Source organism: Stegostoma tigrinum, chromosome 37, assembly GCF_030684315.1.
Source record: "Stegostoma tigrinum isolate sSteTig4 chromosome 37, sSteTig4.hap1, whole genome shotgun sequence".
NCBI lineage: Eukaryota > Metazoa > Chordata > Chondrichthyes > Orectolobiformes > Stegostomatidae > Stegostoma > Stegostoma tigrinum.
This window is the reverse complement of record NC_081390.1, coordinates 27195741-27221137: the sequence shown is the minus strand read 5'-3', so window position 1 is coordinate 27221137 and position 25397 is coordinate 27195741. Positions and strand designations below refer to the sequence as shown.

Sequence of the window (25397 nt, the reverse complement as noted above, 5' to 3'; positions counted from 1 at the left end):
AGTATATATCAACATTAAAAAGGTAAAATGAGAAAGACGTACTCATATACAGCTGAGATCCCACGTTGACATCATTTTTTCTCAAGTTCAAGGAGAAACACTTCAATGGTGTAAACCCAGTTTATTAATGATCAAATATGTGGAAAAACTCAAAAATATTCTTTGATGTTGTCATAGCTACAGTTTCACACAGAGTGATCTTTGGCCCCTTAAGTGCCCCCATATACAGTATTCATGTGGTGTATTTCTGACAACTCTTAATCCTATACTTAAACAAAGTCTGACTAATTCTTTTCAGAAACCCAGTGGGTTTCCCTGCTCTTCCAATCAAAAATGAATCAACTGTTCTTGCAGATAAATAAAAAAAACTCCCATGTATTCAATTTGCTTTTGTCACCTTTAATTTAGAAATGTGACGCTTTGTACAAAAAAAAATCTACACACAGCAGACTTACCCTGCCTGGCCTACATGTGGCTCCTGACCCACTGATTCTTAACTGCCCTCTGATTTGCTGAGTGAGCCACTCAGTTCAAGGGTAAATAGGGACAGGCAATAAATGCTGACTAGACAGTGACCCCATATCCTTGAATGAATTTTTGGATTCAATGCATCCAAACCCTCCTAGCATATCTTTTCCTAGTTTGCTTTATCTTAAAAAGAGAAAACCCAATATACTTAATCTTTCTTCACAAATGCTGTCTGGTATCAAGCATGCAATACTCCTCTGCATTCTTCAAGAAATAAATCTCCTTTAACTGCCTCCCCTCCAGTAACTGAATTTTCTCTGGTATCCCAACAGGAGCTAAAAATCCTTTCTGACACAGGGAGACAGAAGACACATTCGGTTCTGTAGATGGTGTCACCAGGACCAAATATATATAATTATAGCCACCTCTAACTGGAAGTGTTGGTTATACACTCTGTGCATCCCATCTTATGTGCTGTTTCTTTTATAACAAGTACCTGGCAACACTGTTCTGCTGTTTTCAGTGATTGGGCTGATCCTTCCCCCATCTTCAACATCTCCAGCATTTATAACACATAATCCATATCACACTTGTGCTAAATCTAATCATCTCACAGCTCCCTGTATTAAAAATCATCTGGTATTTCTGCATTCAGTGACTAAGCATCACAAAATTCTTTTAGATTTTAGCTCAGTGGCAGCATTTGGCATTGCTCACGACTTTCAAATCTACAGCGTACAAATCTGGATTCTCTGAACTCAATTCCATCCTCAAAATAATTTATAGAAAGCAAGCAAAAGTGGCCTTTGGCAGTGAAATGCGTGGTATTATTTTAGACTATTAATCCAGAGGCACAGGTAATGTTCTGGGGACCAAGTTACAAATGCTGCCAGCGGCAGATGGTAAAACTTGAATTCAATTAAAAAAAACCCACAAAAACCAAAATCTGGAATTGAGAGTCTGGTGATGATTATGAAACTGCTGTCAACTGTCAGATTAACCCATCTGGTTCACTAACGTCCTTAAAAGGAAAGGAAGTGCCAGACTTACCCTGCCTGACCGACTTGTGACTCCAGACCCACTGATTCTTAACTGCCGTCTGACATGGCTGAGTGAGCCACTCAGTTCAGGGGCAATTAGGGATAGGAAATTAATGCCTGTGAGTGACCCCATATCTTTGAATCAATGTTTTAAAAAAGTATTTTGCTTTCAGCATTTAACGGTAACAGGTTTCCAAACAGCTAATTGTTCACGAACTGTTACTCACTCTCATCTGTTAATCAACTATTTGCCAATTTATTTTAATTTGTTTTATTGCCTACCTGTCCCTGAGCTTGGATTGCATGTGCAAGCCGATTACACAGGGAAGTATCAGCGAGTTTTGAGAAGATTTGTAGTTCAGGTCGAGGTTCTGGATGTGAGTTTGCTCGCTGAGCTGGAAGGTTAGTTTTCAAACTGTTTGAAAGTTTGAAAACTAACCTTCCAGCTCAGCGAGCAAACTCACATCCAGGGAAGTATCAAGTGTCTTCTGAAATCTGGATGGATAATATCTACCATCTTTCCTTTTGTTAAAAATTTCATTCATGTGATGTGGTAGTCACCGGTTGGGCCAGTATTTAATGCCCAGCCTTGGCTGCCCTTGAGAAGGTGGTGATGAGCTGCCTTCTCGAACTGCTACAATTGGTATGATGTAGGTAGGTACACCAATTAAATCTGATACCTACATTAAAAAAATTCAGTAAGTTAGTCAAACATGTTGTTCCATAAAATGAACTGCAGAAATTCACTAAGGCCCCTTCAACAGCTCCGTCCAAACTCTCAACCACCATACATCTATCAGGACAAGGGCAGCAGGTACATGGGAACACCATCACCTGCAACTTCCCCTCCAAGGCACTCACCATCCTGACTTGCAAATAAATTCTCTCTTCAAGATGGTATCTCACCTCCGGGACAATGAGGGATGGACAATACATACTGACCCAGCCTGTAGCACCCACATTCCACTAATGGGCTCATGTCCCTCAAAATGTTTTATTGTTTTAATCCTCCCAGTTCTTCCAAGCACGTTCCCAATATTAAGAGCAAGGCTCAAGTCTACGATTTGATGGTGCAACTCTTTTAGAATCACATTTCTCTTCTCTAATCCTTTCATGTTTACTTTGAGACTAAATAGTCTGTAAACATCCACCAGTACTTAAAACTGTTTGAGTCAACTTCTGAAATCTGGAACAGAAACAAAAATTTCTGGAAAAACTCAGCAGGTCTGGCAGTATCCAGGGAGAGAAAGGAGAGTTAATATTTCAAATCCAGTGAGCCTTATTGAGAACTGATTCATCAACAATCAGTTCTGAGGAAGGGTCACTGGATCCGAAATGTTAACCCTGCTTTCTTTCCACAGATGTTGCAAGACCTGTTGAGATTTTCCAGCAATTTTTGTTTTTGTTTTTGACTTCCAGTATCCACTGTTCTTTGTTTTTTTTGTTCAAAAATCCACTGTTGTCAATGTGGAAGCAGTACATCTTTTCATCTTTTACAAGTTTTCATCCTTTTACATTTGCAGCGGTAATGCTGCAACAAAATGGACTTTAAATATCCTCCCTTTCTCCCTAAGCTCTTCTCTGTGGTCATGTTTCACACCTTTCTGTGAAGCTTCCCATTCTTCCTACCGTCTGCCTGACTAAAATTAAGGTCTTTGCACATTAGAATTGTGTGAACATACCTAATAATGACAGCTCTGTTATACAGCCATGGGGTCACCAAGAAATCCCAGTGTTTCTTCAGAGACAACGGCCCTGATATTCAGATAGCTGTTGGAGACAATTGCCCTGCCTTTGGAACCTTCCAACAAAGCCCCTGTGACTTAATACCTCAACCATTCTCCCCTTCACCAGATCCTACACCTCCTTATTCAATCCCTCAGTCACTTACCTGGCACGTTAGCATCAATGTTCGCAGTAAACATTCTTGCTGCTGCCTGGATCTCAAGGTTCGTACACAGGAATGGCTTCCAGAAGAGGAAGCCATGCATTGGCGTAGCAACCAATGTGCATGAGGCTTCCCAGCAGATGCACAGCCATGCAGCTTAGAGAGCACGAAGCCTGGCAACTACCCACATGGACTAAACTCCCTACTCACCCACCTGGCACCCTATACCCCCCACAAACTTACCTCATGTAGTTTGCTATAATGAACGTGCTTGATATTGCTAGACATTTTCTAATCAACCTGTTCAGAGATCTTATTACACACCTCTAAAGCAGATAGGATTTGCGGGACACTACCACTGTACCACAACTGCCCCCACACCTACCTTACATACTTACACATGCACAGTAACAGTTGGAAATTTAAATCCCAGAATTTAACTTACTGACTGCTGCAAAAGGGCACATATTTTCACCGATAATCTTCCTCACTGCTGAATTCATGGACTTCTGGGCACATTTTAAACAGGGCTTCCCTGTCCAAGGATTTCCAATTAAAGAAATCATGGAAGACCAAAGAAATCATGGAAGATTCACAACGTTAAAGAAACCCAACTGCCATCCACCAATCCAATCAGGTCCAGGTGTCTCCAGTCCCAAATAATTTGATCAACTCTTACTGGTGTAGGCAATGAGAGGTGGGTAATAAATATTGCCTTTTGATATTTTCCACATGTTAAGATAAAACATTAGGTAAATTAGAGTAGTTAAATTAAATAATTTAGTTAAAAGATAAATTCACCAAATTGTCAACTTCCTCAAGATAAACCATGTGGTATTCCTCACAAGGAAAGAGAAAAAACAGCCTCAAGAATTGCTTCTGTGATAATGGGAACTGCAGATGCTGGAGAATCCAAGATAACAAAGTGTGGAGTTGGATGAACACAGCAGGCCAAGCAGCATCTCAGGAGTCCTCTCAGATGAAGGGTATAGGCCCGAAACGTCAGCTTTTGTACTCCTGAGATGCTGCTTGGCTTGCTGTGTTCATCCAGCTCCACACTTTGTTACCGAGAATTGCTTCTGTCTTGTTGTCCTTAATTTCCCAACAGCCAGTTTTTGGCAGTATCACATCCCTTCCCAATGGGCACATGGCTTAGTTAGATTAGAGAGCAAAACAGGAAACAGCTGAATAGTGAAAACTCGTATGAACAGGAATGAATCCTCAAGCCAAACAGCAAGCACTAATACATGCTGAATGCCCTCTTGCTATGCTGTACTTCTGTGTGACAACATTGAATTGATCAGTTACTGGGGATAAAGTTGGGGTAGTTCTCTGACCCACTGGCCTCATCTTTCTAGAACAACCCTCCCTAATATTTTCCTGTCCTCCGTAGTCATGGGTGGAAATCTGACTTGCTGTCTCTTCTGAAGAGCAGCAAAGCACTGACCTGTCTGCATATGCTAGTTACTTTCATAAACCATCATAAAACTGCTTGCTTTTTAAGCATAACCTCTACCCAGTGGATATTGTAAACTTAGTGACATGATATTACATCCCCTACTGGTGTCAAATTATGCAGAAAACATCTGCTAACTCCATATATTGTATACAAACCAAAATATATATCAAGTTCATCATTTCTTTGACACAGCTAATAATTATACCGATACACACTCTTGGGGGTTTAGATGATGTCTGCTTGCCACTGACCGTAGAATATTTAATATTTAATTTGTTTTGGCATTTTAGTAGTTCCAAATTGCTCAATTTACTCCAATTAGAGAGAAACCCCATAGCGCATCCTAATCCAACATTCAGTCCCAGAGGCCAGTAGTAACTGAACTGCTTCAAAAATACAGCATCAACTGCCTCAGCCAGAAAGCCAGCAATAAAATAAGATTGCCATTATTACGATTAATTTCTCTATTAGCACTTACTCCATGTAGCTAGCTTGGAGCACAACTGTTTTATTAAGTTTTGAAATTGGAAACTTAAGGAAAGTAACGTAACAGACAGCTCACAAACTTTTATTTCTCCTTAAACACGAGCTTTAGAATATTTCCAAGTAACTCATACAAAAAAGACTGTCTCCTGGCTTTCAGGACATTGAAACGGAGAACAAATACATTGATGCCCTAAATTCCCAGACAAAAAGCTTCCTGAACTTCCCTTATTGTGATTATCATCTTACCACCATGCTTAAGCTGAAACCGCTACACTCACATTCTTTTATGATCTTCTTCACTCTCTTAAATGGATTAGGGCCAAGAGTTGCATAACTTTTAAAAACATCCAAGAGATGGACAATAGATGCTGGCCTTGATAACCGGGCCCTCATCACAATCAAAACAAAACAAAAAAAAAATTCCCTAAATTGGCATAAATCCCACCCATTTCATCCTACTCATGTCACAGAACTGGACTCTGACCATTTGAAACTTATATTTTGACAAAAAGGCACTTAACAAGAAACAAAACAGCCACAGCACAACAAATAAATAAGCACATACTCAGGAAATCAGAAATCTTACGTGAGCGCGAAATATGAAACTGTAGTCTATTTGCTTTCAAAGGAAGCTGATGCTCCCTCTAAATACGCCAACTTATTAACTTAGTTACAGCACTGAGAACCTACCACCACAGTCTAACCTTGTGGCACATAATAGAACATGGCAATGCCTACAGCAGAAAGCAAGAACACTTCTTGAATTGTCAGTTCTATTCACATAAATTTGAGATTAGTCCAAGCAGTAGATCCACTGGAATTATTGAACTAATGGTTTCCTACATGAAAGATTTTAGCATTTTTTAAAGAGTGCTTTCAGCTACTTGTCATTCTAAACGCTGTTCGGAAAGGCAAAAATATGTGCATCATCAGTTTTAAAAATGGATTTCTGAAGTGAGTTCAATCTGTTCGCATCATCAGGTCAAACAGAATCCTTGATTCAGCTCAAATTTATTGGCACAAGTTACAATGAGGATATTTGTAGAGACAAAAAAAAACTGCAGATGCTGGGATCCAAATGTAGACAAATAGAAGGCTGGAAGCACGCTGCAAGCCAGGCAGCATCTGGAGGAAAGGAGAAGTCAATGTTTCAGGTACTACCCTTCTTCAGGGCTGGATGCGGGGGTAGGGGGAAGCTGCAGGTAAAGAGGGGAGGTAATGGAGCGGTTGTGCTGGGTGGGCACTGATAGTTGGTCGATGGGAGGGATGAATCCAGTTGTTCGCTGGAAGGGATGGTCACTAAGTGGAATGGAAAGGAGGAGGTGGGGCTGGAAAGAGGACCAGGGATAGGTTGACATTGGAGAGCTCAATGTTGAGAGCTCCAGGTTGTAGGGTGTCCAGGTGGAAGAAAAGGTATCGTTCTTCAAATCTGTGTTCTGAATCGCTGCAACACTGGAGGGGGGCAAGGAGGGGCATGTTTGAGGGGTAGTTTGGTGGGGGGGATAGTTGAAATGAGCAATGACTGGGAGGTTCGGCTGGCCATTAGAGACCAGGCAAAGATGCTTACTAAAACGGTCACCTAGTCTATGTTTGGTCTCACTGACATACAGAAGACCACACTGCTAGCACCGGATACAACCGACTAGTTTGGGGGAAATGCAGGTGAAACTCTGTCTCACCTGGAAGGACTGTTTAGGGCTTGGATGGAGGTCAGGGAGGTGGTGTGTGAACTGGTGTTGCATCTTTTATGGTTACAGGGGAAGGTACCGGGGGGTTGGAGTGGTTGGTAGGGAGTGAGGCACGAACTAAGGAATGGCTAAGGGAATGGCCCTTGCAGAAGACAGGCTCAACTAACAATCACTAACTCAACGTGAACCCCATTTCACATGCTCCCATTTGCATAAAATGCCCTCAATCAGAATATCTCCTGGTAAGCTGCCCCATGTCTCTTCAATCCCCATCAATCTACAAGAAACGCTCCTCTTAACTGCTAAAAAGACAGGGAGGTAACACATCAGCTCTCCTGCAGATGCTGCTTCATAACCAATTGGTAGAAAAATGCCTCAGGATGGCTGGTTCTGTATTCCAAAGGAACGAGTTCACCTCCATTCAGCATCCCTTCCTGAAGAATACTAAAAACTGTCAGGCACATATACTGCTCTGCTTCTGCAATGCAGCATAGATCCACACGAATCAAATTCTTCTGCTCCAAATCATGACAAAGCAACAGGAACATGACTTGTAACAAAGAAATAGTCTGCTGAAAGTAAGTTGACAGAAAAAACATCACTGAACAGGATGACAAAGAATAGCTTGAACCAGGCCGATGCTTCAGGGATAGGGGACACAATTCTAAGCAAAAGCCTTCTTCCTGAGACAGCTTTGCTGCAAGACTTCTACATGAGTTAAAGAGAATTTTAGACCCAATTAGAATATACAAAGAGATTCTAATTGACATAATTCATTAATATGATTATCCTAGCAGCGTAATTATCCATTTCACTTTAATACGTATTTGAACTTCCTAAACTAAAAAGCAAAGTGAATTTTCTGATTAACTCAATTAGACCATTCAAATTAGATCTAACTGTCAAAACTGCATCATTATATCGTCCTTTTTGGTTTCTGAAGAAGAGTCCCGACCCGAAACATCAAACTTTCCTGCTCCCCAGATGGTGTTTGGCCTACTGTGTTCATCCAGCTTCACACCATTCAAATAACAATGCTTTTGCTCCACAGTGGATAACCTTACATTTATCCATATGATACTGTATTTGCCCACTTACCTAACTTGTCCAAATGATACTGAAGCACCTCTTCATCTCCTCACACCTTACCTCCCAGTTTCTGGTCCAATCCATTCCAGTACATGACTTTCAATGCCATGCGCATTAATATGCATTTTAATCTCTTAAACGGGGCCTTATCAAAAGCCTTGCGGCTCCCCTCTATCAAATTTCTACTTACATCCAAAACAATTTCAGCAGATTTGTCACACACGACTTCCCCTTCATAAATCTGTGCTGACTCTGATCCTGTAACTAGCTTCCAAGTGCTCTGCTATTAAGTCTTTTGTAATGTACTCTAGCATGTTTCCCTTTACCAATGTCAAGCTAAATGGTCCATAATTTGCTATTGTCTCTCTGCCTTCTTTCTTAAAAAGTGGGTTTCCATTAGCAACCTTTCATTCGGTAGGATCCGTTCCAGAAGTGTTCAGAACTATAGTGGAAGGTGACCACTGGCACATCTACTATTTCAAGGGGTACTTCCTAAGTACTCCAGGATGAAGATTATCAGATTCTGGGATTTAGCTGCCTTTAATCCCAATAGTTTCCCTAATGTCATTTCCCTACTATTATCTTTCAATTCTTCTTCCCAATAGACCTCGAGTTCCCCCATGTTTTTGGGATGTTATTTGCTTCCTTCTTTCTGAAGACAGAACTGTAAAGTATGCAGTTAATTAGACTTCCATCTCTTTGATCCCCATTATAAATTCCCCCGTGTCACTGAAAGGGACCTATATTCATTTTCATTAACTTTTTTCTCTTCATATAACTATAGCAACTTTTAATTTTGGTTTGAGTGTTCCTTGCAAGTTTATTCTCATATTCTATTATCCCCCTCAATCAGTCTCTTTCTCTCTTTGCTGGAATCTTACCAATTCCCAATCGTCAGATCTGGGTTTTGTTGGCCAATTTGTAACGTTATAATGTTACATTGTTGCAATTTCAAATTTGGAGGCTCGAGACTAATTTGCAAGTCCCACCAAGTACATTCAAACGTCCATAATTCGCACACTCAGGTAACATCATTTGCAGCACGGTGGCTCAGTGGTTGGCACTGCAGCCTCACAGTGCCAGGGACCTGGATTCAGTTCCAGTCTTGGGTGACTGTCTGTGTGGGTTTCCTCTGAGTGCTCCAGTTTCCTCCCACATACCAAAGATGTGCAGGCGAGATGGATTGGCCAGGCTAAATTGCCCACAGTGTCCAGGGATGACAGTTAGGTGGATTAGCCAGAGAAAATGCAGGGTTGCAAGGATAGGGTCGGGTGGTGAGTCTGCGTGGGATGCTCTTTGGAAGGTTGGTGTGGGTTTATTGGGCCAAATGGCCTATTTTCACACTGTAGGTTCCACTATGAAAAACACAAAACCAATGAGATAGCAAGAACTGCTGATGCTGATATCAGAGATAACAGTATGGAGCTGGAGGAACACAGCAGGCCAGGCAGCATCAGAGGAGCAGGAAAGCTGACATTTCAGGTCAGGACCCTTCACGGGACCTATAAATTGATTTAGGAATTTGGTTTGGTTCTTCATGCTTGCATCAGATCCCTAAAAGTACCGCCCAAAGCCATTTTCCTGCACCTTACACTTCAGGCGCCACAGCTACACAATTATTCCCGCCATATCACCATCTAATTTCCTGCCGAACTCACCCATGAATCTTCCACCTCTACAGCCCCGCAGACATGACACTCCAGACTATAACAATAAACTGTAAAAAAAACATATTCTCATTTCCCTGCTGGTAATGAAAGCTGGGCTACAGTTTGCAACTGTTCCTGCTCGTTATAGCTGTTTAGATCTGTATACAAGAAACACAGAGTGTAGAAAATGAAACCAGCTAATGAGCAAATAATCCCGTGAATGGATTTTGCTAGGCACTTATGCACAAAATACCTTTCAGATTTGACTCTGAAATTTGATGTTTTCTCATTCAGCTGTCAGTTTTAATCAGTTTTGGGTGGTTTATATCTCGTTTTCATTTCCAAAATGGAAATAAATTTTAATTGGTAATTACTAGTGTGCAGAACAGAATGTAGGTCAACATTATGCAAGGTAATCAAGCTGCACAACAAAATGTGTTTTGGAATATGTTACATAGACTAAACTGAAAAAGATCTTATCCACAACTTCATTCTCTCTTCTGCAAAAGTGATTTCCACCATTTGTTTTGATAATTAATTTAAAGTATTTGGGTGATGGACATGAATGTGTGGGTGGGAGAGTGAGTGATTATGTGCTGAGTGTATGAATGAGCGTGAAAATGCGCAGAGTGTGGATCAGAATGTATGAATAAGTAGGGGAGCGTGTGGGTGAGTGTGTGCGTGCCATTTTAGAGAGTGAGTGTGTGTGTGGTAGAGTGTGCGCTGGTGAGTGTGCATGGTTTTCAGAGTGTGAGAGATTGAGAATATGTTGGGGGAGTGTGTATTTAGGTAAATGTTTGTGTGCATGTCTATATTGGTTGAAAATGTATGCTTGTGAGTTTGTGCATAGTGTAGTATTCACCACCAAAATTGGCTTTTTGAAAAGATTTATTTCTTTGCCTTTCCTGTGAAGTAAACTGGTGACTGGTGTTAGAAACTTTGGACAGTCATGTTAAATGGTTAAACAATGAATGGGAGAAACTTGATGGACCTATTAATCTTTAACTATCATTTATTTCATGTTTGTATATGCGCCTTCTATTGGTATTGTGGGTTTGTATTGGTTGATGTTGAATTCTGATTCAAAAAGGTTTCTGAAGAAGGGTCTAGGCCCGAAATGTCAGCTTTCCTGCTCCTGAGATGCTGCATGGTCTGCTGTGTTCATCTAGCTCCACACCTTGTTATCTCAGATTTTCCAGCATCTGCAGTTCCTATTATCTACGTCAGACTCCTGCTCGTTGACTACAGTTCCACCTTCAACACAGCTATTCCCTCCAGGCTGATCTGAAAACTCTGTGACCTTGGTCTCGGCTCCACCCTCTGCAACTGGATCCTCAGCTTTCTGACCCACAGCCCGCAGTCAGTGAGGATAGATAACTGCACCTCCTCCATAGTAACCCTCAACACTGGAGCACCCCGAGGGATGGATCCTCTGGCCCCTACTCTACTCCCTGTACACACACAATTGTGTTACCAAATTCTGAATGATCACCATCCAAAAGTTTGCTGATGGCACCACTACAGTGGGACAGATATCTAACAACGATGTATCAAAATGAAGAAGGGAGATAGAGGGCTTGGTGACATGGTGCAATGAAAACAATGTCTCTCTCAATGTTGGCAAAACTAAATGATTGATCATTGACTTCAGAAAGAAAGGAGGAGAACACGTCCCCATCTACATCAATGGAACGGAGGTTGAGAGTGTGCAGAGCATCAAATTCCGCAGAGTGACGATTACTGCCCACAGTCATGAGTGATCAGGCAAGTACAAAGAAGGATAAAGAACCCTGGGAATTAGATCCAGAAGAAAACAGTGAAGGTCACAACAAGCTCACCAAGACACAATGCTCATTTGGACAGCCTGTACAGACCAGCAGGCTGAATGGCCTACTTCTGTACCATGAACGTTTTGTGATTTGGTGATAATGGAACAGGGCATTATAGTGAATTAAATTCTGAAACTCTTGGCATCCGTCAATTCTGCGTTGCTAGACTGCTCCTGAATGGGTAATCAACTTGCTTCAACACCCAGTGTCTTAACAACTGGGTCAGAATGTATCTGGAAATATCCCAACACACCAGCTTCAGGTTCCTTTCTAAGTAAGCTTCCAGCAGACCTGCCCTCTACTGACTATTGCTCTTGCTTTGGGAGGAATACATTTCTATAAGTTATTTTTTATTTGTGATAAAGCTGCAATCAGGAATAATAAGCAAGAACAAAATGTTTAAAAAACTACATCATTTTGGATTGAATAAGTCTGTACACGCTAATTTACGACTGGCCAATGCTTCCGCAGCTGACATACAGGAATACTGTTGATTGGCAGGTCAACTGATGGTATTTTCCTTCCAATGGGCTCTCTCTTCCATCATCTGGTCAGTTCCCTTGTCCTCTGCTTTTTTGATGGCTTGTCATACTGTTCGTCTCCAGATGCTCTGGTCAGCAGCAATTCTGATTTGGGTTATCTTGAGGTCTCATTTGCAGACATTGAGATGTGGTGATCAGATGTTCTCATGCCAATAGCAAGGTCGCTATAAAGAGAGCCATCGGGAAATGCCATTGTCTTCTATTCAACTCACACAATCCATCCATAAAAACTAGTCCTCTTGAAGTCCTCAGTATCATTAAGCCACTGCCTGACAATCTATTTGGTCTGGTTGAATAACAATTGGATAAATGATTAAGTAATGCTGCAGCCAATACTTGAACAAGTGCTCAATGAGATTACAGATTATTAAGGTTAATGCAAGAAAGTTTGCAAATTTATACTATGTATAACCTGTGTAGCAATGTTCTTTGAACATTTTGTCCTTGCTTATAATTGCCTATCACAGCCTTGTCACAAATCAAAAATATATTAATGATATCCACCCCTCTGAAGGTACTGCAAAAATCAGCCAGGATTGGAGATGTTGCAAGTTTATGTGGAAAGGAACCCAAAGCTCCATATTTACATATACATTCTAGCCCTAATTGATAAAATTCCCTAGTCTCTACTGAGAATGACAAGGGCAACAGTTGCATGGGAACAACTGCCCCCCAGACCACACGCAATCCTGACAAACCATATATCACCATTCCTTCACAATTGCTGGGACCAAAACCTACAAATCCCTAACAGAATTTTAAGTGTTCCTGCATTATAAAGACTGTAGCGATTGAAAATTTTGTTATGAAAAGCAATTAGAGATGGGAAATAAATGCCGGCATTGCCAGTGATGCTTGTATCTCAGTAAGAAATTTATTTTTTTCAATCCTAGTGGCTGGATTTACTGCCCAAGTTTTGGATTGGTCCTGGTGCATTTTTGTTAAAATGGTCCCCACTCCCAGCCCCACCTTCCCAAACCCTTTTTTAAAAATATATCAGTCATTTAGCCATAATGCTTACAATGAATTTAGCAGACCTCAACCTCCAAGAGTAAGAATGTGTGAAGGTTACAAGGTTAGGCCACAGCATGAATGATTCAATGCAATTTTCACAACCAAATGAGTACAGCCAAGGTGACAGACGGTGCTGATTCATGCCCAAGCTGCCATTTTCTGCTGTTGCCCTGGTAATAACGATGACACAACTTACTTGTTCTTTCTTGACTGAGCTTAAGAGCGGCAGTAATGCAGTCGCCAAAAAGGCTTCTAGATTACTACACTGAAAAATTGAGCTGTCATAGTAGTAAGTGCAACAGACTACCCAGAAGGGATAACAGTAGCACTCTACTTGCCCATTAAAAGCAATGGAGTTAAAAATGAACATATAAAATGAAGAAAATCTCAACATAAAAACAGAGGCAAGAATGGCTTTCTAACAAATCCCAAAATCAGATAACTTCCTCCTCCTCTAATTTAGTACTTTATTTTTATCCTGTCCTCTCTATTGGGGATGTCCAGATGTGGTATGACAGCCAGTTGGGACTTGAAGCTAGGCCTTCTGATTCAGACATAGGGACACTACCACTGTGCAAGGAGCCCCAAAGTCCTTTTAATTAACCTGAACAGCTGCATCTCAAGGATAACATGAAACCAGATCCTCCGGGCACAAAGGTAGTGAAACTACCGTTAAGTAAGTACCACATTGTTAGTTTGGTTCAATCCCAGATGTTTATTGGGGGTGGGGGGGAAGACAGTAAAGAACAATTTATAGCAGTCTCCAAATTATTGTTTAAGACAATAAGGGTATATTTTAAATCGTAGAACATCAAACCAGCAAAACCATACCTAAAACCTATAAAATCTAAATTTGGTTAGTTTTTAGTAACTTCTTGTATCATGATAATGGCTTCTCTATGTTACATATAATTTTAGCTTGGTAAATTCAAAGCTTAATTATTCATTGAAATGGGGGTAAAATATTTTTTGTTCCACACTGAACAATCAGACAAGAGTACAAAACATACTGACAAAGTATAACAAACAACATTGTGCTCAAGAGCAGCTACCTACAATGCTACACCATTGGGATGTTTTTCCACGTCATCAAAGTACATGACAAAGGGATAATGCCAAAGCTGAAGTATAAGAACTGGAGGCTGTGAGCAAATTAGTTTTGATAAAGGGCTTAGTTTGAAGAAGTCTGAAAGCAGCAAAACTGAAGAGGTTCCGGGAGATGATTCTGCAACCAATTGTATAAAAGTGCTTAATGCCAGCTGGGACATAAGACTACATCGAAGAGATTGCAGAGGTCAGGTGGAGCCAAAATGTCGAGGTTACTTGCAAATGAGAACTTTGAGCTGAATGTTTTTGGAGGAGAGGTATCGGTGAGGGCAGAAGAAAATAGACAGGCTATAAGAATGCCATCAACTGTTTGTTTTCCCTTCATTGTTGGGGGAAATGGATGCACACTTTGGAAAAAGAACCTGCTGACAGAACAATACGCCTTTGAGGTTTGAGACTACAATAATATTTGGGATGAGCAAGGAAAAAGACGTGAATGAATTGGCATTAAAAGGGTAGACACAAGAGGGAAATAGAAACATCTCTTGAATAGAAAACAGAAAGATAAAGGAAAGCTATTTGAGAAATGACAAATGTATCTTTGTACTGCAGGAGAAGGAAGCTGCTGTGGCACAATATAGCAGCAATCTCAACACAGAAATAAATCTTCAGAAATTAATTGTTCCCAGACAGCTTGAGATTTGAAATGCTCAGACAGTTTAGAAGCTTGGATATAACATCTGGGAATAAAGGCTAATACCTTTAAACCAAATTACAGAACTGTAGCACAGTATTGCAAATAGTGGCGTGAAGTTTGGAACGGTTTTATAACTGTTATAAAATTACAATGTAATTGCAAGACATCATACTATGCGCTGCTTTCAACATGCTACATCAACATCTCTAATCAATCTTTTTCGCTGCATATTTGAGGCCCAAGTACTGACCCACGATGGAATCAATTTTGGCCTAATAAGTGTCTCTGGGAAGAAAGAAGTCATTTAGCCAAGAATGATACACTGCAGAGAAGATACAAAGCCAAGTTGGAAATAATAAATGGTCAATTTATAATGTTAAGTCCAATTTAATATAAAATGATTATTTTGTGCAGTTGAAATGAAGAAGAGTTCCACTGAGAGATACAAGGTTCTTTCGCCTTGAGTGAAAGGGCACAAATTTCTGGGGCCAAATGAAGTTGGATGTCCATTCAGGACCATCAATTTGGAATGGAACAGTTAGGCTGGAATTTCTTCCCACTTACTGTAGTTTTACAATTCTTACGATGGTACATGTGGATGAATCTTCCACTCTTGCCCCTGCCACAGTCTGAATTTGGGGGCTGCCCTAAGAATTTAGGTCTTTATGTTCTCAACTGGCCTTGTGGAGCTCATGATAAAGGTACATTTTACAATAATCATTATCTAATTCTAGATTTACATAAAAGTAATGCAATGAAGTGCTTATAAGCTTACAGTGAACTGTGTTGCACTGTGTTCCATCCCTGAAACCTGTTTCATGGTATCAAGTATGAAGGACAACTTGGGTATGAACCAAATTAGAAATGTGGACATAAATGTGCTTCTGTCATTTCCTGCATATCCGTACAGAGCTGTTTCAGAGATAGTAGGAACTGTAGATGATGGAGGTTTTCTGAAGAAGGGTCTAGACCCGAAACATCAGCTTTCCTGTTCCTCTGATGCTGCTTGGCCTGTCTTCATCCAGCTCTAAACCTTGTACAGAGCTGTGTTTATTAAAGATGATTTTAACCATATAACTCCTTGACACAGCACCAAGAAAAAGAAAGAAAGTACTTTCCTGCTTGAAAGAAAGGAATTGGAATATCTACGTAATTGCAATGAATTTGCACGTGCAAAGTAGTAATGAACTGTGCACAATGTATTGCCTTAAATAACTGGGATTACATTAAACTTTAAAAGAAAAGGGATATTTCACATTTAAATTTCAGCATGGTTCCAATTATAGGAGATTGATAGAAAGTGTTCATAAATATATCTCTTTATTCAATACGCTCCAAGTGAAGGAAGGATGAACACTGTACCTTATCTGTGGAGTTTATGGCCTCAGCTTGTTCCTGCATTGGTGACATTACTGGGGAGCCATCATCATTCTGAAAAACAAATTGATACAGAAATCTAAGTCAAGTGATTTCCAAACATAAAGATAAGCGGAAACTTGACCTATGACTGCAAATTTTACACTATCTGGCTTGAAATGCATTGACAGGGAGATGTGGATTTCAATTTCCAGTCCATGCTCATTCTGTCAGGGCAGAAACAGGCAGCAAAAACAGCTAGCAGGGACATCGTTCCAGGGTCCGGAAGCCTGACAACAGTGTGCTTGCATTAACACAGTATTTAGGGCAGACTGCACTTGGACGTGCTGCCCACACTAAACAACAGAGATAATGGGAACTGCAGATGCTGGAGATTCCAAGATAATAAAATGTGAGGCTGGATGAACACAGCAGGCCAAGCAGCATCTCAGGAGCACAAAAGCTGACGTTTCGGGCCTAGACCCTTCATCAGAGAGGGGGATGGGGGGAGGGAACTGGAATAAATAGGGAGAGAGGGGGAGGCGGACCGAAGATGGAGAGCAAAGAAGATAGGTGGAGAGGGTGTAGGTGGGGAGGTAGGGAGGGGATAGGTCAGTCCAGGGAAGACGGACAGGTCAAGGAGGTGGGATGAGGTTAGTAGGTAGCTGGGGGTGCGGCTTGGGGTGGGAGGAAGGGATGGGTGAGAGGAAGAACCGGTTAGGGAGGCAGAGACAGGTTGGACTGGTTTTGGGATGCAGTGGGTGGGGGGGAAGAGCATCTCCCCTTCCCCCACTGCATCCCTAAACCAGCCCAGTTCATCCCCTCCCCCCACTGCACCACACAACCAGCCCAGCTCTTCCCCCCCACCCACTGCATCCCAAAACCAGTCCAACCTGTCTCTGCCTCCCTAACCGGTTCTTCCTCTCACCCATCCCTTCCTCCCACCCCAAGCCGCACCCCCAGCTACCTACTAACCTCATCCCACCTCCTTGACCTGTCCGTCTTCCCTGGACTGACCTATCCCCTCCCTACCTCCCCACCTACACCCTCTCCACCTATCTTCTTTACTCTCCATCTTCGGTCCGCCTCCCCCTCTCTCCCTATTTATTCCAGTTCCCTCCCCCCATCCCCCTCTCTGATGAAGGGTCTAGGCCCGAAACGTCAGCTTTTGTGCTCCTGAGATGCTGCTTGGCCTGCTGAGTTCATCCAGCCTCACATACACTAAACAACAGTCAGTTTACCCTCGCAAAGGAGCAACATTCATTTCAGCGAGGTAATAGCAGGGAATGAAACCCTTCCAGCTCATCTTGGGGAAACAAAGACAAAAATATCCTGAAGTACTCATGAACATTCACAGGTGGCTAGGACAGTAGCTCAGTAGCATTCCTCTCATGCTGATCTCAAATGTAATTATCAATACATTCCTTTATTAATCATGATAACTAAGCTGAATATTAGTAATTACTTTATTGGAGTGACAAGTTCACAGGTCATGTTTATTTTAATTAATGCATATAGCTTGCATACAATTTTTTGCTGATCACATTTCAAACTAAAGGTCGGGTCTGCTCTCAAAAGTTTGGGTGAAAATTCATTGTCTGTGACCCCATTCCTTCTTGAAAGATTTTGGTCAAGGAGTTGCTGCACTGGGGATGGAAATGCAAATCATAAATAACACCCTTTAAATGCAGCACGTCTGTTGTGATGCAAATGTGCTTGGACCCTTTAAATCAGTAAATACTTCAAAGAGTTGAATACACGTGTATATCAGTAAATTTATATTGTCAGATTACTGTAATTCTAATATCAGGTCATGACAAAAAAAATACTGCTCAAAAATAATTACATTTTCTATGCCAGAACTTCTTCATGTAAAACAGAAGGATAATGTACCTGAACTACAGGCTTTTAAACCAAATTGCTGACTTGCTCCTCTTTCCTCATTTCAGTTCATTTTCATTGACTCTGAACCTGCCCTTTCACAGGTATTTGCTTCTATCTCTGGGATTCTAAACAACAAAATGCTTTGACTTTCAAACCTTGCTTTTGATGAAGTTAAATTTTTAACAATTCACTAGTGGGATGTGGGTGTCACTGGCTGGGCCAGCACTTGTTCTCCATCCCTGATTGTCTTCGAGAAGATGGTGGTGGCCTGCGTGAGGCTGGAATGTAAAACAATGTTGTGAGTGAAGAGAACCATATAATTTAAGTTTCTAAAACTGGGAAATCAGGACACCCTTGCATTTTCTTACAGATCTGGGAACTACTTCAAAGTAATAACTGTTGTCAAAACATCTTGCTCCAGAGAAAGCTATAGTCACTGATGCTAAGCTGCAAGTTACTAAAGTGGCACTAAATGCACAGGGTCGCAAAGCGGTTAGTACTACAGCCTTACAACGCCAGGGACCTGGGTTTGATTCCAGCCTTGGGGTGACTGTGTGGAGTTTGTACATTTCTCCTGGTGTCAGCATGTGTTTCCTCCAGGTGCTCCAGTTTCAACCCGCAGTCCAATGATGTACAGCTTTGGGTGCATTGGCCATGATAAAAACTTTTCCAGTGTACAGATATATGCGTGTTAGTTGTTAGCCATGATTAAAAAAAAACGCCATGTGAGATGCTCCTTGGCAGGTTGGGCTGAATCAATGGGCTGAATGGCCTCTTTCCACACTAGGGATTCAAGGATCATCCGGTCAGCTGCAGAATTTTCTTACTACTTCAATTTCATACCCTTTTAGCTATTATTGTTTGTAATTCTGCTTAGTTCACATAATAAAGGACCCAATTAAAATAGGACAGAGAAGGTTAGCTTCTTAAAAATCCTTCCTCAAATTGCTTTCCCAGAGTTTGCTTTCCCTGAGTCTGCTGCCATTGGGAGTGAACTTACTATACAGAGAGTTACACTGTAGAGTTCAAAAGAGCCTGAAATTACATTCGAGGACACACTCGATTTTAAACGTCGCATACAAGTTTTAGCTTGAATCACAGAATTACTCCAGCACGGGAGGCCATTGAGCTGGCTCTGGGGAATGAGCAATGATTCTAGTGCCACTCTTCCTCCGTGACCTGTACATTCTTCCTTTTCGGATAATTATTTTACACCCTCTTGAAAGCCTCAAGTGAATCTGCCTCCACCACATTCCCAGGCACTGCATTCCAGATTCTGAATACACCCAATAAAACTTCCAGTTCAGGTCAATCCTTCTTCGGGTAGTCTGCGCCATCTCATTCTCAACCCTCCCACAACACGGAACCCTTTCTCCTGATCCACTCTGACCAAATACCACATGATCTTGAGTATCTCCAGCTTAGAATTCCTAAGAATTCCAGTGATTGGAACCAGCAATGGCACTAGATTCATTGCTCAACAAGATCCTTGATTTGTCTTGTTAACCTGGGCCAATCAGGAAGCCCTTGCTGACCCTAGAGGTTCTGATTGATAGGGGCTCTTTTGGTCACATGGGTGTTTTTCCTGGTGATGGTATATTAATAAAGTTATTTGCACCCCTTTTTTTTAAACCACTGTTTCACATCTGCACGCACACAACATGGGTTTAAAAAAAAAGAATGAAAGAAAGAAAGAATAAAGTATCATCAGGGACTTTGAATCTCCTCAGTCCATGGGACTGACTCCAAGCTGTCTGGCCAAAGCCAGTAAACTATACAAAAGTAAATAAAGGGCGACAGGATACCAGCTTCTGTGCAGTTATTTCAGTGGCAGAATAGCTGGCCCGAGCCCAGGGCTCGTCCATTCCTGTCGGCTTTCTGTCTCTTTTCTCTTCCTTTTTCTTTAGCTCTTTTCCTTTTGTTTTTCTTTTTTTTTTAAGAAATGGGTGAGGGAGGCAGCATCTGCAGTGGCAGCAGCGGCAGCACCAGGCATGGCTCCACTGCTGCCTGGGGTCTGCTGCCAAGAGAGGAGCTTGTCCTGGGCTGACTCCGCTGGCCTGGACTCGCAGGCGAGGCTGAGGCTCCAGGTCTGCAGCTAGGCCCAGGCGGTTTAGGCATTGTGTGGAGGTCTTGTCCACACGTGGAGGTTTTCTTCATCTTCAGCATCTCGGTATTCCAGCAGCCTTGCAGACGGCCTCGTCCAGGAGCGGTGGTCTCGGCCCTGCATGGTGGTCTTCTTTGAGAGAGGTTTCCGACCCAGTATTCCAGCGGCCTGGCATGGCTGTCTTGTACCAGAATGACAGTCTCGCCCCAGCTGCATCTTCAGGATATTCTATCGTTCCTTAAATCAACTTTGTCTGCGCCCAGGAGCTATTAACTGAATTGTGATGAACTACGTCTTAATTTTACTTCTTTTTAATTATTATGTATGCTCCGCAGTGGGGCGACTTTTAAAACTTTTCACCGTATTTTTCATGTAAAAGTACACGTGACAATAAATTTCTATTCTATTCTAAACCTCCCACAGCCTTTCCTTCCTCAAGGAAAGCAGTCCTGGCTTTCTGTACAGTCCCAACTACCTGCACCATTGAAATTTCTCATGTTTGGACAAAAAAAATCAGCTGCTGGAAATCATTAACAAAAAATAAACAGAAATTGCTGGAAAAACTCAGCAGGTTAGCAGCACCTGTGAAGAGAGAGCAGAGTTTTCATCCCAAAAGTACTGCCAGACCTGCTGAGTTTTTCCAGCAAATTATGTTTTTGTTTCACCAGCCTTGGGAATCTTTCCAGACATTTTAACAGGTAATGGATCCCCAGTTGAAGTTACAATCCCTAGCTGATGGAGTTTAAAACTGGACTATCCACATGGAGAGAAGTAAAAGTAGATTCAATGATCTGGGCAGTGCTGGTGAAGCAAATAATTTGGATCAGTCGGCCCCAGTCACAAAAAAATCATTGGGGGCATTCCCAAACAAATGACATCAGGCATGGCAAATGAGCACTAGAGAAGGTAGGCAGCATACTAAATTCAGCCTGGTTAAACACTGGTTCAGCCTCAACTGGAGTATTCTGTCCACTTCCAGACACTGCAAATTACAAAGGATGTGAAGGCATTAGACAGGGTGCAAAAAAGGGTACAAGAGAATGGTTCCTGGGATGAGGGATTTCAGTTACCTAAACACATCGTGGAGGTGCCGGTGTTGGGCTGGAGTGGACAAGGTCAGGAGTCACACAGCACCAGGTTGTGGTTCAGAGATAATGGGAACTGCAGATGCTGGAGAATCCGAGATAACAAAGTGTGAAGCTGGGTGAACACAGCAGGCCAAGCAGCATCTCAGGAGCACAAAAGCTGACGTTTCGGGCCTAGACTCTTCCTCTCTGAAGAAGGGTCTAGGCCCAAAACATCAGCTTTTGTGCTCCTGAGATGCTGCCTGGCCTGCTGTGTTCATCCAGCTTCACACTTTGTTAACCAGGTTGTAGTTCAACAGGTTTGAAATCACAAGCTTCCAAAGCGCTATCCCTACGTCAGGTGAAGTGACAATTCAAACAAACCTGTTGAACTATAACCTGGTGTTGTGTGTCATCTGACCTAAACACCTTGGAGAAGATAAGGATAATACAATGTGAAGCTGGCAGAACACAGCAGGCCAGGCAGCATCAGAGGAGCAGGAAAGCTGACGTTTCAGGTCGGGACCCTTCTTCAGCTCTCTGACTCCAGCATCAGCAGCTCTTGGAGAAGGTGGGACTGTTTTCCTCAGAGAGGATAAATTTAAAATGGGATTTGTTGGGTTTTTTTTAAATCATGGGGTGTCTGGACAGAGTAGATAGGGAGAAACTGTTCCCGTCGGTAGAAGGAAAAAGAATGCGGATGCAGATTTAAGGTATTTAGCAAAATGAGTAGTGGTGACATGAGGAAAAAGCAAGTGGTCTGAAATGGACTGCCTGAGCTTCGAGTGGAGATAGGGTCAAACAAGGATATCAAAAAACAGATTATTCTCTAATAAAGACAGAAAATTCACGGAATCAGAGTAAAGGCAGGGGACTGGCACCTGATGAATTGCTCTTGCATACAAGATGGCAGAAACAGAAGGGGCAAAGCGGTCATCCTGACATAACCATCCCTGCTTCCTTTGATGAATATAGCCCTGTCCTATGATTAAAAAGGTGCATGTAAGATCGATGGATTGAAAAAAATAAAACAACTTCATATTCTCTAAACAAAACATCAATCATTAAACTCCTGAATCTTATCTCTAACTTTGATCTGAAGCTTATGCAATACACCCCTTTTATAATTTTTTGTTGATGTAGCATGGTAGAAGGCATGATCTCTCAGTTTCTCCAAGTTATTCAGATGTAGCTCATTCATTATGGCTGAACAGATAAATGTATTTAGTAGTGAACAAAGTCCCATTGTTCTTTCACAAGTTTCCAAATGGAGCTGCATTGTGCAGTACAGTTCCTCATTTTCAAATCAAAAGAGAGTGTCTTTCTTTTAAAAAAGAGAAAATGAATTGTGTGTGCAACTTATTTAAAAGTACCATGTTATATTTAAATAGAGCAACGTGCTATGACACAGAGACAGACAGCCGAATTGAATCAGGCTTTCCATCTCTGTTTTCACAACTCAGTAGAATTAAAACTGTCAAAGACGCTGAAAATTGACCCAACAGTTCCTAACTACTTTTTGAAATAACCAGTTCCAGACTGAGCTATTTATTAATACAGTAACTTTAACAGAGTTTTAAAAAATTGAATTGGTCTACACTTTAAAGCACATAACCTTGGTTTATTCAGCCCCATTCATAGACAAAACAGACAGACAAACAAACACAGTTAACGAACAAGTAATCTGGCCAGATTACTTAAGTGATTTTCACAATGCGCTTTTCTACAGGCATAGATGATAGCTTCTTAGTTGATTTTTAGAAAATATTGAACAGGGTCACCTTTTTAATTCACATAGGTAGAGGCAGTAACACTTACCACTTTATTTTTTTATCTTCTGACCTTCCAAGAGCTGCTCATGGGAAGTTAGATAGGGAACTTTCAAATCTTCATACTACAGCATCAGTCAGATTCCTTTTTCCACTGAAAACACAGTTTAAAACCCAATTCAAACTCTGGCCACTCCCTGACAGACTGACCACCTCCTCCATGGGGTCCCAGTTACCATTAATATCTGCTTGAGCACAAAGTCTTTTCCAGACTTGCTGGAACCAATTCCCAGGTACTGACCTCATTAATAGCTAACTCCTGTTCACCATTTAAACATAATGCTCTTCCACGGTGACAAAGCATCTGCCAAATCCCAGCCTGCAATTAATTTCCAGGCCTGTTCTCATGAATAAATAAAAGTGAATTTGCTTTGTTTTCCTTTTAATGCAAGCAATTACCCATAGTCCAAAAATTAGCACACTTTAACTCAGTTCCCAGTTCACAACGCCAAAGAAATTGATTAAAGAATAAAACAAAAATAATGAAAAATCAGCAATGTTTTGAATAAATGGGAGGATTCACACTATTAGAACAAGAACATAGAACAGCACAGCACATTGCAGGTCTTTCGGCCCATGATGTTGTGCAGACCTATTATTCTACTACAAGATCAAACTAACCTGCATATCTTTCATTTTACTATCATCCCTGTGCCTATCCAAGAGTCGCTTAACCGTCCCTCATGAAGCTGACTCCACTACCACTGCCAGCAGCACATTCCACACACCCACCACTCTGTGTAAAGAACCTACCTCTGACATCTCCCCATACCTTCCTCCAATCACCTTAAAATTATGCCCCCTCATAACAGTCAATCCTGCACTAGGAAAAAGTCTCTGGCTATCCACTCTATCTATACCTCTCATCATCTGGTACACCTCTATCAAGTCACCTCTCATCCTTCTTCACTCCAACGAGAAAAGCCCTAGCTCCCCCAACCTTTCCTCATAAGACCTGCCCTCCAGTCCCGGCAGCATCCTGGTAAATCACCTCTGCACCCTCTCTAAAGCTTCCACATCTTTCCGTAATTGAAGTTACTAGAACTGAACACAATATTCCAAGTGTGGTCTAACCAGGGTTTTATAGAGTTGCAGCATAACCTCGTGGCTCTTAAACTCAATTCTCCTGCCAATGAAAGCCAACACACCATGTGCCTCCTTAACAACCCCATCAACTTGGGTGACAACTTTGAGGGATCTATGGACGTGGACTCCAAGATCTCTCTGTTGCTTCAGTATTATTAAAGGACTAAAACTGAAGTTTAAACATCTTAGAACAATAAGTCAAAATTATCAGAGGTGAATAACAAATGCCTTCTCCAACATCATGACGGGGATGTCATCTCCACAAGGACTGCAGCATTTCAATGAAGCAGCTTTCAGACAACTAGGGATGAGCTGTAAACATCCCCATCTTTCTTATTCATGACACTAAATAGAAGTCATTATTTAACTCAAGACCATCCTGCAGAAAGATTTTAATTTCATGTTTCAAAGAGATGATCCAAATCTATTCACTTAAGCATTTGCAAAGGTTTTAATCTTGACTCAAACAGTAGGGAGAATAAGCACCCACGCACTACTTTGGAATATTTAGAAACTGATTGTAAAAATCAAAGTCAGTTTGTGATGGTTTCAGTTCCAAAATTTAAAATGCCTTCTTCCAGTCAGATCAAAGGTTTGGAATGCATTAAGAAAACTGGTTGACACAAAATTAGAAATTGCTGGAAAAGCTTAGGTGTGGCAGCATCTGCGGAGAGAAATCAGGTGTAACATTTTGGGTCTGATAACCCTGCCTCAGAACTGAAGGATCACCCGCCCCGAAATATTAACTTTGATTTCTCTCCACAGATGCTGCCAGACCTGCTAAGGTTTTCCAGCGATTTCAGTTTTTGTTACTGACTTACAGCATCCGCAACTCTTTCGGTTTTTATTGAGAAAACCGGCTGGTTTTGACACTGAATTTGTTGTTTGATTCTATCCATTTGCATCATGCCTCTCATTTTTGCAAAACGCTAGATTAGCCACCTCTCTATTTTTCCTGGAGAAAGGAAGAGTAACACCAAGTTTACCTCCTGCCAAAGTCAGGCTAATTTCCATCCATTTACGGTGTATTTACATTTCATGGCTTGTGCATCTACAACGGTTCCTGGTTTCTCAACACCTCCAATTCAAAATTCTCATCCACTTGGCCTTGACCTGTCCCCTCACTTCTTTCAATCTACCTTTTCCAACCTTTTCTATGAAACTTTCACTTCATCTCC

At 41.5% G+C, this 25397-nt stretch overlaps 1 protein-coding gene across 4 annotated transcripts in view; it reads right to left on the bottom strand.

Annotated features, from left to right (window-relative positions):
- ccser2a (coiled-coil serine-rich protein 2a) overlaps nucleotides 1–25397 on the bottom strand; it is a 625227-nt gene that overhangs the window by 160859 nt on the left and 438971 nt on the right. For all 4 annotated transcript variants that reach the window (XM_059640304.1, XM_059640306.1, XM_059640305.1 and 1 more), the window contains one exon: nucleotides 16259–16327. In XM_059640304.1, coding sequence (XP_059496287.1) covers nucleotides 16259–16327 — 69 coding nt within the window. The remainder of the gene's footprint in view (nucleotides 1–16258; nucleotides 16328–25397) is intronic.